This window comes from Rutidosis leptorrhynchoides, chromosome 10 (assembly GCF_046630445.1).
Source record: "Rutidosis leptorrhynchoides isolate AG116_Rl617_1_P2 chromosome 10, CSIRO_AGI_Rlap_v1, whole genome shotgun sequence".
Lineage (NCBI taxonomy): Eukaryota > Viridiplantae > Streptophyta > Magnoliopsida > Asterales > Asteraceae > Rutidosis > Rutidosis leptorrhynchoides.
This window is the reverse complement of record NC_092342.1, coordinates 149737096-149757041: the sequence shown is the minus strand read 5'-3', so window position 1 is coordinate 149757041 and position 19946 is coordinate 149737096. Positions and strand designations below refer to the sequence as shown.

Below are 19946 nucleotides of genomic sequence, written 5' to 3'. Positions count from 1 at the left end.
ATAATATAAATCTAATTTTTTTTATAATATAACATAAAACTAGTGGAGGACCCGCGAATTCGCGGGGTTATATGAGTGCTTATACACAAATTATTTTGAACGTTATATCCATTTATTTTATGTCGCCATTATAGTTTTCGTGCATGTAATATATGTAATTAAGTTTTCAAATTAATCCGTGTATATGATTGAAAATAAATTTAAAGTATAATATATTACAGAATACGTAGACACAATTGGATCATACATAAAAAAACAATGATGATGTAACCAATAAGATAATTATTATATCAATAATTTATTTGGAAACTTAAATATTAAAATCCAATAAAAAATGAAATTGAAAAGTTTGTTTGAGGCGTTTGCCTCGTGTGGTTCCAACATCAGACCACGTTTATTTTAACACAACTCTGACTTGTTCGAAACACAATTGTTTTATTTATTAAGAATTTCACTTAGTGCATCTTATTCAGAATGGTTGAGTGTTTGGATTTTTGAGAGATGCAGCTTCATCAGATGTTTGTTGAGTTGGTGTATCTTCAGCAATAACGTTATTTGCGGCTATACTCTTTCGCTTTAGAGAACTTGACTTGGTAAAACACCGTCGAACAAAATTCTTTTTCTGAAAAAATCACACATTAAATATGCAATCATTAATAGTTACTATAATAACAAAACAAAAACAAAAAAAACAGATCATATGATTTCCTATTTAGTAAGTATAATGTGTGTATTTGACTATAAAAATATATAATTTATATAATGGTTTTCACCTGGTATGGTGTGGGTGGTTGGTAAAAAATAACTTCATCTACACGATTGATTGAATTAACATCTTCAAACTGTTTTTTGTTAATCACCTCCAAAACTTCAGGGTCAAATGTAGCGTCAAGAACTACAATGTGAGTCTTGTACTTGTTGTTGATGTAACTCTCACTTTTCTTAGCCAATATAACAATATTTCTGTTGTTAAGATCGAGAAGCTCAGATGGAACATCAACAGCTACATCATACTGCAAAAGAAATTTAGGCAAAACAGTTTACTAAACTGAAGTAACTGAGGTTTGTATCAATAGAAATTAAGACATTATTGATAGGAAGACAACATACTGATTCTGCCATAGCATTAAGCCAACCTTCACTTTTTCCAGCCAACTTAGACAATAGTTTGTCAAACAATATGATATCACATCTACCACTTACATCAGTTACTCTCATTGCAGTACGTATCCTACAAAATTTTATGCCAATGATATTTAATAGTTTCTGATAATTTGTTTTTACGTAAAGAAAACTTAAAAATTAATGAACTAACTTTCGGAACCAATCCGCTTCACAATTGCATTCAGTACACCACCATGTAGTTCCTTCTTTATCAAGTAATTCGATTTCATCAACTTCTTTATCACATTTAACACAACAGCGCATAAACCAACCATGATTGTCACTAACACGCGACACTCGACCACTCTAATAACCCGAACTAATCCATCTGGACAACGTCCATATTGATTATAAACGAATTACAATAGTTGATAACATCGCGAGGTACTTGACCTCTATATGATACATTTTACAAACGTTGCATTTATTCTTAAAAGGCAATCTATCATTACATCGAGAATTGACATATTCACCTAACATTTCATAATAACCAAATGACCTAAACTGTCATTTACTTAATAATAATCTCTAATGAACTTCAATGACTCAAATGCAACGTCCTTGTATCATGGCTTAAATGGTCCCAAGTAGTATCCTTAACATGAGCTAATGCACAGCAGAAGACTTAATTCGTACCTGAGAATAACATGCTTTAAAACGTCAACATAAAGTTGGTGAGATATATAGGTTTGATGCTAGCAGCGATATAATAACCATGGACCACAAGATTTAAAGTTTATACATAATACACTCCTCGTGTATGAAAAGACGTTGAGCACTTGGTAACCATACTTAACTAAAAGCCACAGCAGCATATTCTTAAATAAACCCTACACCGTACCAAAGTGTAGTAACGAAACGAAGTACTGTGCAACCGTTAAATGCTGGTCGTCCAGCCCGGTTGGGGATGTCAGCCCGATAGATCTATCAACAGGATTCGCGTTTACGCTCCTCACGTAATTAGCAGTTACCAAGTATAAAGAGATATGCCATGGTACAACTCAACGTAAAGTTTATTTTTGATCACTTGTGTCCATATCGTAAATCATTTATAAAAACAGCGCATGTATTGTCAGCCCAAAAATATTTAGAGTTTAAAAGGGATCTATATACTCACCTAATGTATTTTGTAGTAAAAATACATATAACACCATTGATAACTTATATGGTTGGCCTTCGATTCACGAACCTAGTTAATTATATATATTTGTATTGATTAATATCTAATTAACAGATAAAGTCAATTTACAGTGTACCACAATCCTAATGCTCGAGACTATTATGCAAAAGTTAACAGAAATTCATTGACTCAAGATAATTTCTAAATTTATACATAATTAAATATCATCATTATATATATATATATATATATATATTTTTAAATATTTTACAAAATTAGTAATAATATACTTCACTTGTTAAAATATTTTAAAACGATGAGTTAATATTTTATAATAATAATGTTTCCTTTAAAGATGATACATTAAATAAAAATGATAATTTTATTAATAATTTTTAATAATGATCAATATAATAATTTAATATTAATAATGATAACAAAAAGAATAAATTAATAATTTTATTAATTATAATAATCAAAATAATATTTTCATAGTTGTTGACAAAAATAATAATTATTTATAGTTACTAACATAAATACTCATAATAATAATAATCATAATAATAATAATAATAACAATAACAATATTAATAATTTCAAAAATAATAATTTTACAGTTTTTGATAAAAATATTAGTTATCAATAATAATAAAAATCATAATAATTTTAATGATAGTAATTATAGTAGTAACGATAATTTCAACGATGACATAAAAATATTCATTTTTAATAATTTGTACAAAAGTTCAATTGACTATAACTTTAAATCCGTCCGTCGAATCCATTCGACATCTAAATGAAAAATTTATAGTTTTTCGCTACCTTTCCAAAAACATATAATTCATATAACTTATCTTGACCGCAGAAGTAACTAATTCAGATTCTATCCTAAGATATAATTTGACAAAAATGAATTTAAAAACATACTCGATCCTAATTTCTCGAGCACTAGTCATGGATACATTATTATTAAATAAAAGTTAAGTTTAGAGTGCTCACGTATCAATATTGAGATTCAATATTGCAGGATAGATATATAAACACCCGGAGACGATATATACTAGTTTAATTCACGAGCAAAACCCCCGATCCATACCCATAATCTCCTTAGCTATTATCCATATTCTCCTAAATTTTGTCCCACTCATCAACCCATTTTTGGAACACTTGGGCAGAGCCCCGTCATAATATATAGGAGATTTTTAATAACAATAACATCTCTAATCTTAGGATTAATAATAATATTAATCTTAGATTAATAATAATAATTATAATTATAATTATGATAATAATAATTATAATAATTAATATGTATGTAAAGTAATATTATAAGTGTATGCGTGTAAGTAATTGTAAAAGTGTGGCTGTGTGCGTGTTTTGATGAAATGAAGTATGAAGTAGGTAAACTTGATCGAGTATTTAAAGACCTGAGCTGTCATCTTGTTTCAAAAAATATCTAGCCGATGAGTTTTATTTAATATTTATATTTATTAATTTATATAATTAAATATTATATTTTATTTAGGTTGATGGTAAAAATATAATTTTTTTACAAAATTTACTTTTACTTTGTCACCCAGTTAAAGTCCCGGTTCCAGTTTTCCAAATAAAGTTTCGTATGCTGAGAAAATTAACGTTTATGTTTTGGGACTCGTACCTTTGTCAAAAATAATAAATTTAAATCACGAAAACAATCTTACCAAAAATGTAACATAATCTTTTGAACACCGTGATCATTTACTTTTATAAATCGGAATCTAGTTATTTTTCCAAAATATATTTTTAAATCGAAATCTTTTTGTATTATATTTAGTCGTTTAGTAAAATACGTAAACATATATTTTTAAAGAACACGTTTTATTTAAATGTTTATTTTTATAAAAATCACGGGCCGTTAAAGTTTACGAAAAGACAAAAGGTTTCTAGAAAAATTCCGACTTTTAAGAAATCGTTAAAACTTTTAATCTTATTAAAATAACTCGTTCATAATTTGACAAAGGCAGTTCCAAATATTTATAAAATTCCGTTAACTTCTACTCTCGCCAATAAATATGATAATCTTATATCGATACCTAATATTACATATCTAATACATTATTATTGTTATCCATAAATAAATATATAACACGTATACACATAAATGTTCGTGAATCGTCAGACTTGGTCAAAGGGTAACTAATCATCCAGATATAGATTTCAGACTTTCTATACTCAACATTAGGGTTTTTGCTTATCGTGTCGGAAACATATAGAGTTTAAGGTTTAAATTTGGTCGGAAATTTCCGGGTCGTTACAGTACCCACCCGTTAAAGAAATTTCGTCCTCGAAATTTGGTAGGAATTGTCATAAATAACAATAGAAATGTTTTCATGACGAATATGAGGTAATGATAGAGTTTTATCATTTTTGAAAGATATGGATAAAACGATTCGATCATGTGAAGCGCACGAGTGAAGCTATCACAAAAGAATGAAATGAGTAATATGGTATCGTTTTAACTGATGACGTGGTTATGATTGATTTCCGGAATTCACGAAATTTAAAGAAAATCTTTTGTAATAAGATTTGGTTCTTCGGAAAATCTGTTGTGATTTCTTTGTCGGATATTTCACTTATAAAACTACCCCCTTCGTTTCCTTATTTCCATATCCCACAACTTCTACTCTTTCTCCTATTTGCTGCGATTGATACTCTAGTTTCTATTTTGGAGCTTCATTCTTTCATTTCCTCTTCCTGTCCTCAAGACAAGCGAGCAATGGTTCGGAATTCGTAGGTATCATGACTAATGTTCTCAGAAAGGAATGGTACAATTTTAATTTGTCAGATTACCCGAATATTTCGGAAAATTAGAACTATCAGGGTGATACGTTCTAATATGCTTGGAGATTGGATAGAATGTAAGAGCCGTGTAACATGGCACATGATGATGGTACTGTGAATCATCATGCTTCATTAGAATCTTAACATGTATTACTGTAATATAATGAAGTTGATCAAGTTTCATTATATTATACTAATTCATGCATCAGTTCCCAACACTGCTTCAGAACATTCCTATTTTAAACTCGAAGGTTTTAGAATTTAGGAACTAACACAGTTTCTTTTGTATTGTAACGCAGAAGTTACGGAAGGATGAAGATATCTCCAAAAATATGGAGATGAAAATATCTTATATTATCTAAGATGAGATGATGATGAAGAATATCATCCGGGCAAGGTTTAGGATAAAGAGTAGGGTTCTTACTGACGGTTTCAGCAGGCACTGAATCATTTTGATTCTTTGGAAGCAGGTTCAGTTCTTGTGATTTATCCACAACCTTTTTTCATAATTTGCTCCATCCATTATCCAATTCCAACCCCTTCTATTTTTCTGAGCTTTTCCAACACACTATACTTTATCATCAAACTTTTGACTGTTAAAGTCGTTTACGGTTTTTGCTGCTTCATCAGCATTTCGAGAACTATCTTTAATTCAAGATGTTTTTCAGAATTTCACATTTGGAGTATGAAATTCTTAGGGATAGACGTTGTAGGTATAACTTGGAGAAGTTCTGCGAGATTTTCAAAATACTGGTCACGGGTTCCGCCAAAGAGACGACGAGTTGCAGGTACATCTGCTGAGGATGTTGTGGAATATAAAAGGTTTTCCGGTAACGACGGCGAAAGGACAAGGTATAAATATCGAGGTTATAGTAGGAGTAGTTTTACTGAGAAGTCAAAGTGGAGCTGTGACAAAATTAGCTTCTTGAAAAGGAATTGTAGGGTTGTTTTTGCTAATAAATTACAAAGGATTCATCACAGGTACGCGTTAAACTATGAATTTTAGTTCGAGAGTTTTTTTTTTTTTTTTTTTTTTTTCAGGTGCATATTCGTATGCATAAATCTTTCTTCCATAGACGAGGTGCGGCTAGTTCAACTTCTCGATCGAGGCGTTTTCAAAAATCATGAAAAGATTTTGAATGCGAATTGTAATCACCAAGACACGAATGAGGTTTAGGATAAAATCAAGTGGCAAACTTGAAGATTAGTTTTAGTTTCATATGTTATAATCAGCATTTTAACTCATTTTAATTGTTCAACGTTAGCAGTCCAATAGTTCAATCGTTCAATAGTTCAATGGTCCAAGGGTTCAACAATTCAATATATTCATATTTAATATAATATATATATATATATATATAATTAATTAATACGTATCGTGACCCGTGTACCGGTCTCGGTGTCGATCACAACTCAAAGTATATATATATTTTGGAATCAACTCCGACCCTGTATAGCCAACTCCCTCCTTCACATATAGATTGTCTACGGTTTTTTCCGAAATATATATATAGATGGGTCAGTATGATAAGTCGAAACCTTGTATACGTGTCCCGTTATTTAAATGCGTAAATTAAATAAGTATATATCATGACCCATGTACCGTGTTGTCTCAGAATTAATCCGACGTATTGCGTACATGTGTCCCGACTTAAAAATGCATAAAATTAAATGACGATAAATAAAATTGCGAGAATGTAAATTGCGATAAATTAAATGTTAATCAGTTAGCTGGGAACAGTTAGCCGGAACAGTTAGCGTGGAATCCTTAATAGATTTACAATTAGTTAATCCGTTTGTTTCTAACAAATTTTATTATATCCAATGTTTTCTTCGTTATGCCACTTGTTGGATTCTGATAGGTAAAAATCCAAATATGAAATTTGAATGAAAATGGTTATTCTGAGGTGAGCGGATACGAATATCGGTGATTGTAAGTAGGATAATAGATAATCGTTGAATCAGATTCAAAGAATGTTCAGTGTAACTTATTAATGTGAATTCTAAATATTCCTCGGGTACTACCCACCCGTTAAAATATTTTTATCATTAACAGTTTGTACGAGAGAATTTTTTTTTTTATTACATTCTTTATGAAAATATACTTGCATATATATTTTCATCGGACGTAATCATAGATTTAATGAGTCAATAAAATATTAAACTCATTTGATTTATCGTTAGCACCGGATTACATGATCTCTAAAACATTAGAGATTACATGATTGCCATGTCGAACGAAGATATATGAGGTAAAATGTAAAGAGAAGGTAATCGATATAGAACGATATGTCAAACGAAAATTTAGTAGATAGAACGATATGTAGAACGGTGACTATACTCAAGGTATAGTTTATGACGTTGAGGTTTACGACGCGGTTGTGGCTGATGCTGGTGTTTGTAACCGTCGCACCATATTTTCCATAGCCGTCACACGAGCGCGAAGTTTGTTAACTTATGCTTGTACACCGGAATGATTGGCGATTGAAGCGAGCGGATGTATAAAATTCGGAATATGAGATGGTATGTAATTATGATGAGATATCCGTAAAAAGGGAAAAAGAAATGGTTTCTCGAACAGGTTCGTCGGTAAGTGTTTCAGGTTTATCGCCAAAAGGATAATTTAGTGGATGGAAAGGTTCCTCGATGTGAAATGATTTTCGGATGTCGTATGATATTCTAACTATATAGAATATCTATATATATTACCAAAGATTTCATAGACTTCAAAGGAATTTACGGCATATATCAGGCAAATCTAGGATGCGCTAAGATATGAATTTTTGTCTATACACTATCGATGCACTAAATGCAGTAAGACATGTCTAGACTAAAGAATGATAAGCAGGAAATTTTCTAAGGATGATAAGCAGATGATTTCCGACTAGAAATGATAAGCAAAACTTTTGACAGGCCGACACGGTCAAAGTCCAGACTCACTAATGTATCCTAACAACTACCAGTTAGACACACTAATGGGTAACCTGGTTCGCTAAGACCAACGCTCTGATACCAACTCTAATAACCCGAACTAATCCATCTGGACAACGTCCATATTGATTATAAACGAATTACAATAGTTGATAACATCGCGAGGTACTTGACCTCTATATGATACATTTTACAAACGTTGCATTTATTCTTAAAAGGCAATCTATCATTACATCGAGAATTGACATATTCACCTAACATTTCATAATAACCAAATGACCTAAACTGTCATTTACTTAATAATAATCTCTAATGAACTTCAATGACTCAAATGCAACGTCCTTGTATCATGGCTTAAATGGTCCCAAGTAGTATCCTTAACATGAGCTAATGCACAGCAGAAGACTTAATTCGTACCTGAGAATAACATGCTTTAAAACGTCAACATAAAGTTGGTGAGATATATAGGTTTGATGCTAGCAGCGATATAATAACCATGGACCACAAGATTTAAAGTTTATACATAATACACTCCTCGTGTATGAAAAGACGTTGAGCACTTGGTAACCATACTTAACTAAAAGCCACAGCAGCATATTCTTAAATAAACCCTACACCGTACCAAAGTGTAGTAACGAAACGAAGTACTGTGCAACCGTTAAATGCTGGTCGTCCAGCCCGGTTGGGGATGTCAGCCCGATAGATCTATCAACAGGATTCGCGTTTACGCTCCTCACGTAATTAGCAGTTACCAAGTATAAAGAGATATGCCATGGTACAACTCAACGTAAAGTTTATTTTTGATCACTTGTGTCCATATCGTAAATCATTTATAAAAACAGCGCATGTATTGTCAGCCCAAAAATATTTAGAGTTTAAAAGGGATCTATATACTCACCTAATGTATTTTGTAGTAAAAATACATATAACACCATTGATAACTTATATGGTTGGCCTTCGATTCACGAACCTAGTTAATTATATATATATTTGTATTGATTAATATCTAATTAACAGATAAAGTCAATTTACAGTGTACCACAATCCTAATGCTCGAGACTATTATGCAAAAGTTAACAGAAATTCATTGACTCAAGATAATTTCTAAATTTATACATAATTAAATATCATCATTATATATATATATATATATATATATATATATATATATATATATATATATATATATATATATATATATATATATATATTTTAAATATTTTACAAAATTAGTAATAATATACTTCACTTGTTAAAATATTTTAAAACGATGAGTTAATATTTTATAATAATAATGTTTCCTTTAAAGATGATACATTAAATAAAAATGATAATTTTATTAATAATTTTTAATAATGATCAATATAATAATTTAATATTAATAATGATAACAAAAAGAATAAATTAATAATTTTATTAATTATAATAATCAAAATAATATTTTCATAGTTGTTGACAAAAATAATAATTATTTATAGTTACTAACATAAATACTCATAATAATAATAATCATAATAATAATAATAATAACAATAACAATATTAATAATTTCAAAAATAATAATTTTACAGTTTTTGATAAAAATATTAGTTATCAATAATAATAAAAATCATAATAATTTTAATGATAGTAATTATAGTAGTAACGATAATTTCAACGATGACATAAAAATATTCATTTTTAATAATTTGTACAAAAGTTCAATTGACTATAACTTTAAATCCGTCCGTCGAATCCATTCGACATCTAAATGAAAAATTTATAGTTTTTCGCTACCTTTCCAAAAACATATAATTCATATAACTTATCTTGACCGCAGAAGTAACTAATTCAGATTCTATCCTAAGATATAATTTGACAAAAATGAATTTAAAAACATACTCGATCCTAATTTCTCGAGCACTAGTCATGGATACATTATTATTAAATAAAAGTTAAGTTTAGAGTGCTCACGTATCAATATTGAGATTCAATATTGCAGGATAGATATATAAACACCCGGAGACGATATATACTAGTTTAATTCACGAGCAAAACCCCCGATCCATACCCATAATCTCCTTAGCTATTATCCATATTCTCCTAAATTTTGTCCCACTCATCAACCCATTTTTGGAACACTTGGGCAGAGCCCCGTCATAATATATAGGAGATTTTTAATAACAATAACATCTCTAATCTTAGGATTAATAATAATATTAATCTTAGATTAATAATAATAATTATAATTATAATTATGATAATAATAATTATAATAATTAATATGTATGTAAAGTAATATTATAAGTGTATGCGTGTAAGTAATTGTAAAAGTGTGGCTGTGTGCGTGTTTTGATGAAATGAAGTATGAAGTAGGTAAACTTGATCGAGTATTTAAAGACCTGAGCTGTCATCTTGTTTCAAAAAATATCTAGCCGATGAGTTTTATTTAATATTTATATTTATTAATTTATATAATTAAATATTATATTTTATTTAGGTTGATGGTAAAAATATAATTTTTTTACAAAATTTACTTTTACTTTGTCACCCAGTTAAAGTCCCGGTTCCAGTTTTCCAAATAAAGTTTCGTATGCTGAGAAAATTAACGTTTATGTTTTGGGACTCGTACCTTTGTCAAAAATAATAAATTTAAATCACGAAAACAATCTTACCAAAAATGTAACATAATCTTTTGAACACCGTGATCATTTACTTTTATAAATCGGAATCTAGTTATTTTTCCAAAATATATTTTTAAATCGAAATCTTTTTGTATTATATTTAGTCGTTTAGTAAAATACGTAAATATATATTTTTAAAGAACACGTTTTATTTAAATGTTTATTTTTATAAAAATCACGGGCCGTTAAAGTTTACGAAAAGACAAAAGGTTTCTAGAAAAATTCCGACTTTTAAGAAATCGTTAAAACTTTTAATCTTATTAAAATAACTCGTTCATAATTTGACAAAGGCAGTTCCAAATATTTATAAAATTCCGTTAACTTCTACTCTCGCCAATAAATATGATAATCTTATATCGATACCTAATATTACATATCTAATACATTATTATTGTTATCCATAAATAAATATATAACACGTATACACATAAATGTTCGTGAATCGTCAGGCTTGGTCAAAGGGTAACTAATCATCCAGATATAGATTTCAGACTTTCTATACTCAACATTAGGGTTTTTGCTTATCGTGTCGGAAACATATAGAGTTTAAGGTTTAAATTTGGTCGGAAATTTCCGGGTCGTTACAACCACGAAGTAGAAATTCAGTTTCCTGTTTAATTAATCCGTGTAAGTCATAAATTTAGGTAACTTGCGTATAATAAATAGAAATCGTGTTTTTATGACGATTACTAAACAAATAACTTGTTGATTTTTTAATAAAGTTATCGATAATATTACCTTAGGCAAATACTTCATATATGCAATTTTAATTTCCCGATGATAAATAAATTCTGGTTTGAAAGATATGGTATCCTCATGATAGTAGTCAGAAATGGTTGGCACGTCCATCAACATAGGAAGGTCTGGATTATTTGCAAACCTATTTGGAAAACATTATTTGTGAATTATATTTCCAAAATAAAAAAAAAAGTGTTATTGTATAATGGATACATGAACACAAGTGGATATAATGGACAGTTGATTAAAAATACAGTGGAATAACATTATGAATTGGTGGTAACTTACAGTGATTTGAACATATATATAGGTTCAATTTTTTCATTGAGATATAAACGACTTGGATGTGATATATTTCGCACTATGGGACCTGTATAATAAATCATTAGTTATTGAAAGAGTAATATGATATATTTAAATTGCTTAAGATATACAGCATGTTCTACTAACCTACGCACTCTCTAAGCTTACAATTATGGATTAAAGCTACCAATGGTATACCATTATGGTGACTTATTCTTGCAACTCGTAGTAGTTTAATTGCATGCTCTCCAACCAGAGAACAATTGATGTATTTTCCCCTGTAGTTTTTCATCAAACATTTACAAAAATTAATATAACATTCTAATTAGTAGAACAATAAATTAAATTAAAATAAAATAAAAATGAAAAAATATTACGATGGACTTTGCAATTGAAAGTTGATTATTTTCCGTTCACCATTATTTTCTTTGATGGTTGTAAACTTGTTGATGTTAACAACTCTTCCCACGACATCTAGAAAAAAAGAGTAACATATTAGATCATATAAAAATTATAATACTATTCGAATTAATTGAAGACATAATTAATTTTGGTATATTTGGTTATTAATTAACATACCAAAAACTTCTTTAGGAGCTATCAAATATAGGTTGACATCATCATAATCAGCAATACGATAAAGGTCAGGGTGGATAGAGAAGTCTGGAGACATTAGGACGTTTGTAGATCTATTAATAATGATCTTGTAATCATTGTCTATGAAAAATCCTCTTGTCATTTGCATCTGCTACTATGAAGTTAGTCAGATATAAGAAGGATCCTTGTGTAAAGATATCATCATAGTACGGAATATCCTCGTTTCCTATGGTAGCTCTTATTGTCTTTCCCTGTTAAAAGAATAAATATTTGAATGGTTATTAATCTAGTTGTTATGAGTCATTTATGGTATATAAGAATAGGTACGGTCAAGAATAGATAAGCAGTAGTTGTTGTAACCCTCTAATAAACATTAATAGTGAATTTCTTTGATTTAAATGGTATATTCTATTGATGAGGAATTTAAAATACAATTAGATAGTTTCAAATACAACTGTTTTAATACACATTTCTGAGATTCCTGATATAACATTTTCATTCATTTAATTAAGAAAACTCAAAGCTCAAAGTAAGGTATTTTGATTGTTAAGATGAATGATAGGCAAGTAGTATTAAAGATGATAAGTAATGTTTATACCTTTTGGTCTACCAACACCATTTCAAGAGATGATGGATTGTTGGTTTTCGACATCTTGTTCCAAGCAAAATGTACTTTAACCTGAACCTTGTAACCATTATTACCTTTGGTAAGTTGGTCGATAGGGGTTATTATAATTAGTTGTCATTATAATTATTTAAAATTGTGTTTTGAATTGGATGAGACGTTTAAATACTGAATAGAGTGAAGTTACCATAAACGGAGACTTTGGATATCTTAATATCTTGAAGAAAGATGGCTTCTCAATGTTGATAGACATGATTGTTTAATCTGAATTACGCGAAGTATAATTTAGTAAAAGGATTGCTTAAACAGTAAGTTGATATAATCATGACAAATAACAAATTAGACAATATTATTAACTGTATGAAAATAAAAAATATTTCCATATTCGAAGATCGAATCAACGGTGACAACTTGTAATCACAAGTCATTTGTGAAGTATGGCATTGAATAATCCGTAGGTATATAACACGTTACTGTGACTGGTTTTTACTTTGCCAAAATCTAATTTTACAATTAACAATTTAAATGTACTTAAATAACTCCTATTATCTAATTAAACTAAATTCTATGCGTATACCTATTTGAGTACGAAGCCGTTTGGGCTTATCAATAGAAGATCTTTCTTTGATCCTATAATCTACTCAAACTAACATTGCATGCATATACTTAATTCAACACGAATCCATTTGGGTACAGAAGGATGCATAGAAAGTATTTTAGCAAGAGTGAAGAGGAACCACCCTTGGTGGAATATACTTTTGGGTATACACATAACAACCGGATCAAAAAATCAATTGTTACAATAGCCTTTTGGGTATTATAACACTCAACAATATCAAAACATTATCAATTAGAGACAAATCGAAACAGGATGGAAGTAACTAACGTTACTTGAATAGATATAATCAGGAAGATATACAGACTTACTTCGATCTGATGTTCGTGATTACAGTTAATCTTCAAGAAACCCTTTTTGGGATGATCGGTGTTGGAAAATGTGTATGTATAGTGAAGATCTTTGTGTTTCCCAGTGCAGATACTTTCATCGTGTCAATTTTAACAAAAGATTATGTGTGTTTAAAAAATGCCGTCACATTTCTCTGCAATGATATTGGACTAAAATTGTGTATTCGTTTGCACTGGCCCAAATAGTAGAGGCATACTGGGCTTTTTATCTTAAGCCCAAATAGTAAGTTGCAGTTTCGCTTATAATTCAATTTTTTTTTCTTCATAAAATTGTTACCAAATCTTAAAGTAATTGTCTGTAACAAATGTTTTATTAAACTAATATATTATAAAATGTAAACTTGGCAATGATGTTTAATCTAAAGTATAAGTATCTTGTAACTAAGATTTAGGCGATCTTGTTAATTTGTAAGTATAATTATCTTGTTACAACAACTTGACAATGATGTTTATTTTAAAGTATAAGTATCTTGTAACCAAATTGTGTAATAAGTAATTGTAAGGTTGTGCTTCAAATGTTGAAAAGTCAATGAGTTTTTTTTTGTTTAATCTTAATGTCTTGAATAAGTATATTCATATATGGATTAAACCGTCTACATGTCTACGTTCGGTAGATATACTTAAACAAAAATAAAAATAAAAAAATCAAAAAAGATTATGTAAATAATAACAAAAGATAAAATTTATTGCTTTAATTAAAATAGCAAGAACCAATCTTGCGATAATCGTTCAAATTAAACAAAAAAAAGCCCAGTAAAAAAGAAACACAATCAACATAGTATCAAAGACTCCAACTTTGACATGGCAGTTACTCAAAAAACATTAGAGCAACGCTTTATTTCTAATAATAATATGTGAAAAAATCTTGAACACCGTCGAAGGCGTAATCAAAGCGATTCCATCTTAGGAATTTTAAGTGCTCCGATGCCAGCAGATGTACCACCAGTGGGGGTGTCTTCATCGTTACCATCAGGTGTTTCAAACATCTTACGCTTTCCATCAGATGTGTCACCACCGTTGCTTTGACTGGAACTTGAAAAATCATTGGTATTTCTAAAAGTCCCTTCAGTCTATCCATGCACATAAAAATATTTTGACTGGTGATAATAAGTAATTTAATTGCATTATAAAAAGTAATTTAAAAATATAATTAACCTTGGACTGTTTGGGTGTTTCGTATTCAGCCTCAACATTGATAACTTCAAGCGGAAGACCCATTGCACTGAGCTTTTTTTGAACCTCATCAAGCACAACTAATTCATCGGTTGCATCCAATACGGTATAAGCATTGTAATTGTTTTGAACATTAAAATGTGTCTTTTTAGCGAGAAAAACAAAACTCTTGTTCAATACTTCATTGAGTACGTGAGGTACATCAAACGGATCAACACACTGCATTAAGTAAGAAAGTACACATGGTTAAAGTTTAAACCAAATTGTCATGACAAAAATGGTTTTATATCAAATACTTACAGCTTGTGCCGTCGCATTCAGCCAAGTTGAGCTTCTATTTACAATTTTAGACAATTGAGAATCGAACAAAATGAGCTGACACTCGTCAGTCTGATCCTTAATTGTCATAGTCGTGCGAATTCTGCATTGCGAAATCATGTGAAATTTTTTTAACCATTTCTGAATATGTGTATATAAACTACTAATAAAGAGACAGGTATACCTTGGGTTCCACTTTTGATCATCCGACTTACACACGTCACACCACAACACTTGTTTTTCTAACTCAACATTAAACACATAATACAACCTCTTTTCTCACACCGGACAGTACTGCTGAAACCAACCATCACTTCCAAACAGTTTGACAACGTTTCCCAAAAGCACAAAATACACATCCTAATTAATGGTTGGTAAAAAAACCAAAAAAATTCAAAAAAACAATGGTTAGAAAAGTGTATATACAAATTTTGAAAGAGTTTGTTCAGCATCAATTCTGGCATATTTTATTGTAGATTATCAATATTCTTTGATTAATTCCTTTTTTTTTAATATGTTATTGTCACCTTTGGCAATTTGAATATGGCAGAAACGAAAACTGGATGAGTAGCAGTAAACTTGTTGCTAGTTATTTCTTCAGCATCGCTAAAGTCAGGTGACATAGTAGGAATTAAAGTGAACTCAGCTAGCCTCGGAGAGCTTGATAACCTGAAAGTTATGTTTTATCGTGAGATGAAGATAACGCGATGAGTTAGGACTATGTATCATAAAAATGCATGTTTGATAAAAAGAAACAATAAAAGTCTAACTTACATTTGATTGAATTGATCGATGGGTGGAACCGATTCGTTCAGATACAATCGGGTTCCAAAAAAGATGTTATTAACTTCCGGAGTGCCTAAATGGAACGTTTTAATAGAAGGGATATATGTTATTAAAAATAAAAAATAGAAATGCAAGGTTAAAATTCATTCATTGGAAAACTAAATAATTATTGAGTGTTTATTATATAAAAATTACCATCCCAATTCTTCAACAGACAATTGTGGATGAGGGCTATAACTGGAGATCCACTAATTTGATGTTTCTTGGCAACATCTAATAGACGAATACCATGATCGCCCCACAATGCACAACGAATAATTTCACCACTATAAAGGATATAAAGGAATTTAGTTAAAATCACAATTGTCACTTATTGGTGCAGTAAACTATCAAGTTCATTATATTTGATTAAAATGTGTACCTATGAAAAAGCAATTGAAACTCTAGCTTCTTGCGGACACAATTCTTATCCCTTATAGTACGAAAGTTTAAAACGTTCACCACCCTTCCAACAACATCTGTAAGAATTATGTTAAAAAAGTATAGCGAAATAACGATTGCGATGATGATTCAGTCAAAACATATATTTGATAGAGGCTTAAGTTGCTTACCAAATACTTCATCAGTCTTGAGGACCCTGTTATTAACTTGGTCATAGGTAGCAAAACGGAACACATCCCTTTCAATGAGAAATTCTGGAGCCTTCTTAACAATACTGTTTTTTAAAATAAGCAACTTAAACCTGTTATCAATGAATTTGGTGTGGTCATTCTCATCGACAACTACAAAGCCACCCATTATTAAGAATCGTCCATCTATGAAAGTTTGTTCAAAATAGCGTACAGTATCTTTCTCAATGCAAGCTCTAATCTTATTGCCCTGAAAAAAATAGTACACGAACAAAGGATGAATAAATGACAGAAGATCTGATAATTCTACATATATGTGATCGTCGAAACCATGATTCATAGAGATATTCAAAATGAGAATGAGATATTGTTCATACAATATTAATTTACAGCAGCAAGACATGTTTACCTGTTGGTCGACCAAAACCATCTCAATTGATGCTACAGAAGTAGGATTGTTGAGCCAAAACTTTTTCCATACAAAGTGTACCTTGACCTTGACATTGTATGAATCAACACCTTTTCTAATCTGATTAAGTGGAGTAAACTCTTCAACAGCTGCCATATCGAAAACCGAATAATGTGTTACTTGGTTGGTGCTTGCAAAACGATGATGAGTGAAACAAATAGAATAGAATGCTGCTTAAATAGAGAGGCGATCAATCATAGCTCAATGATTTAAGGTAACAATTATTCGGTCTTATCAATTACATTAATTTTGATTGGTGTAATTTCAGCAACTCATAGGGCGGTTAAAGGGTGGATTTACGTTATATATGGACCAAAATTTGAATTCCAAAACAATGTTTACAATAACGCGCTAAACAGTTAATACTCAATATAATAGCCAAAAATAGATAGGATCAACTATGTATTACAGCTCAAGCACATCGATGATAGTGGCTTTTTGATTTATATTTACGATTCTGTGAATTAAGTAAGAGTATTACTTGCTAATTTAGAATATATGTACGAAATAAAATCTGTCAATATCTGTTTTGTATCAAACATAAGTTGTATCAATTGTGACCTATAAATTAAAAAATTATTAAAATGGTATGAAAAAACTAAGGAAAAAAAAGTATATGAAATGTATGGTGGTTTAAAGTAGTAATTGAAACCATAACAAAATTTTAAAAGTCGAAAAAAACTTTGTGTTGGTGATAACTATGATTATTCAAATTGTAACTTATTGTATGATCAGATTAATCAAAACAGTTATCCACATGTTTGTTCAACTTATCAAGGTTTTCAAGTCTGGATAAGCGCTTATTAAATATATGATGAACATAAAAATTAATCAAATCAAACAAAGAATAAAAAACAGAATGATTTGAACATACATCTACCATTTAACGTCAGATTAATCAAAACTGTTATCCACATGTTTGCTCATCTTAGAAAAGTATTCTTATCTGAATATGCGCCTATCAAATATATTTACGAAGATCGCCTATAATCAAATAAAACACAAAAACAAAAACATAAATTGATGAACATACATCTACCATATCTAAAGACAAATTACTTTAAGGAAATAATACCTAGATATTTGCGAAAGGATCAGATCTGGAGGTAAATCAAAGGAACAAAATAAAGATGAATATTCTCGGATTCGCTATTACATTGATTATAGACGCAAATCGATTACTACGAACAAAGGATAGGTGTATCATCAATCGAAAAACACAGGTGGGATGTAAAAATCAGATCAGAGATGAATTTGTCGTTAAAATGTTGAATTGTTATATGATTTTGGGAGAAAACACAAGAAACTATTAATAAGTCAAATGAGGATTTGTTGAGTGACCCCTACAAACCGAACACAAGCCCGTGTTTTTTTTTCAGAAGGGTAGTTTGGTCACTATGTAAACAATTTAATCAAATATCACGTGACAAATCGAGGTTTAGTGATTGTACGGTTAGGATTGGTATAGTTGAACAATTTAGATGGCTAGGATTGAAAGTTGAATGGAATTATCACTTACTTGTGTGTTTGCTTTAAGTATTAAGAGAGATCTATTGTTCTTCTATTTACTAACTTATACATAATACATATTTAACTAGAAAGAAAGGCTCCGCTTTCTCCAAGTGTTGATCTTAGCTTAGCGTGCTAACCATTGCTTCATTTCGTATAGTGGCAACGCTTTCTACGGGTATATGTTAGTATTAGATTAAATTGAGGCCATGATGGCCTATAGGATTGAATTCTTTACAAATATATCGACAAATATTGATCCAACGGTTCTTAAGCATAATGACTTTTTGATTGAAGGGGTAATACTTTGACATGTCTCTCTCTTTTTTTTTTTTTTTTTTTTTTTTTTTGTCAAATTGCTTTGTAAATCTACCGTTTGTTATAATATATAAAGAGAGGATTAGAGAAGAGATGAGATGTGGTTTACGATAATAAAATAAATAGTTTGGTTACTAATATAAAATAAAATCTCTAACATATGTTATTTAAATTAATAAATTAACTAGGAGTGACTAGATAAATATATTAGACTTAGACTTACTAAAAATTAGAAATCGAAAAGTGATTATTGGAAAGCATAAAGTTTTAAACATGGGGTGAAAGGGAGAATGAGTGTTAAAATTAATCTATATTCATATAAATATCTAAAATGACCTTTTAATTTTTATATTGATAATGTCATTACTCGTATTATTTTATATATTAATTTACTTACTTAAAAATTTAGAAAATACAAAATAAAAACAAATAATAATACCGATAATATATGCATGCCGATTTTGAAGGAAATAACGTTTTATGATTTTAAATTATATATACAAAATAAAAACAACTACAAACCGATAATATCATTTTATTGATTTACATTATAAAATTAATTCTAATGAAGAAAAGATACAAAATAAAAATAAATAAATACCCAGAATATATAAATACCCACATGACCACATGTACAAACCTTTTAACAAAATATACAATCTTTTACAAAACAAACCATGAACACTTGTACAAACTTTAAAATATATTGTACAACATTCATATAATAATTTTAATTTAAGTTTAAAAAAATTTAAAGAAGCATTTGTTATTACTAATAATTATTGGAGTATTAAAAATATAAATACTCAATTTTAAG

General features: G+C 29.6%; 1 protein-coding gene across 1 annotated transcript; it reads right to left on the bottom strand.

Annotated features, from left to right (window-relative positions):
• Positions 1-14814: 14814 nt before the first annotated feature.
• LOC139870678 (uncharacterized) lies at positions 14815-17398 on the bottom strand. The gene is made up of 11 exons (XM_071858459.1): positions 17243-17398; positions 16816-17083; positions 16626-16722; positions 16400-16530; positions 16193-16277; positions 15946-16087; positions 15727-15778; positions 15603-15660; positions 15401-15521; positions 15083-15319; positions 14815-14997 (listed from the first exon to the last, which is right to left on the bottom strand). Exons 1-11 carry the CDS (start codon positions 17396-17398, stop codon positions 14815-14817), a joined length of 1530 nt encoding a protein of 509 aa, XP_071714560.1.
• Positions 17399-19946: the final 2548 nt, after the last annotated feature.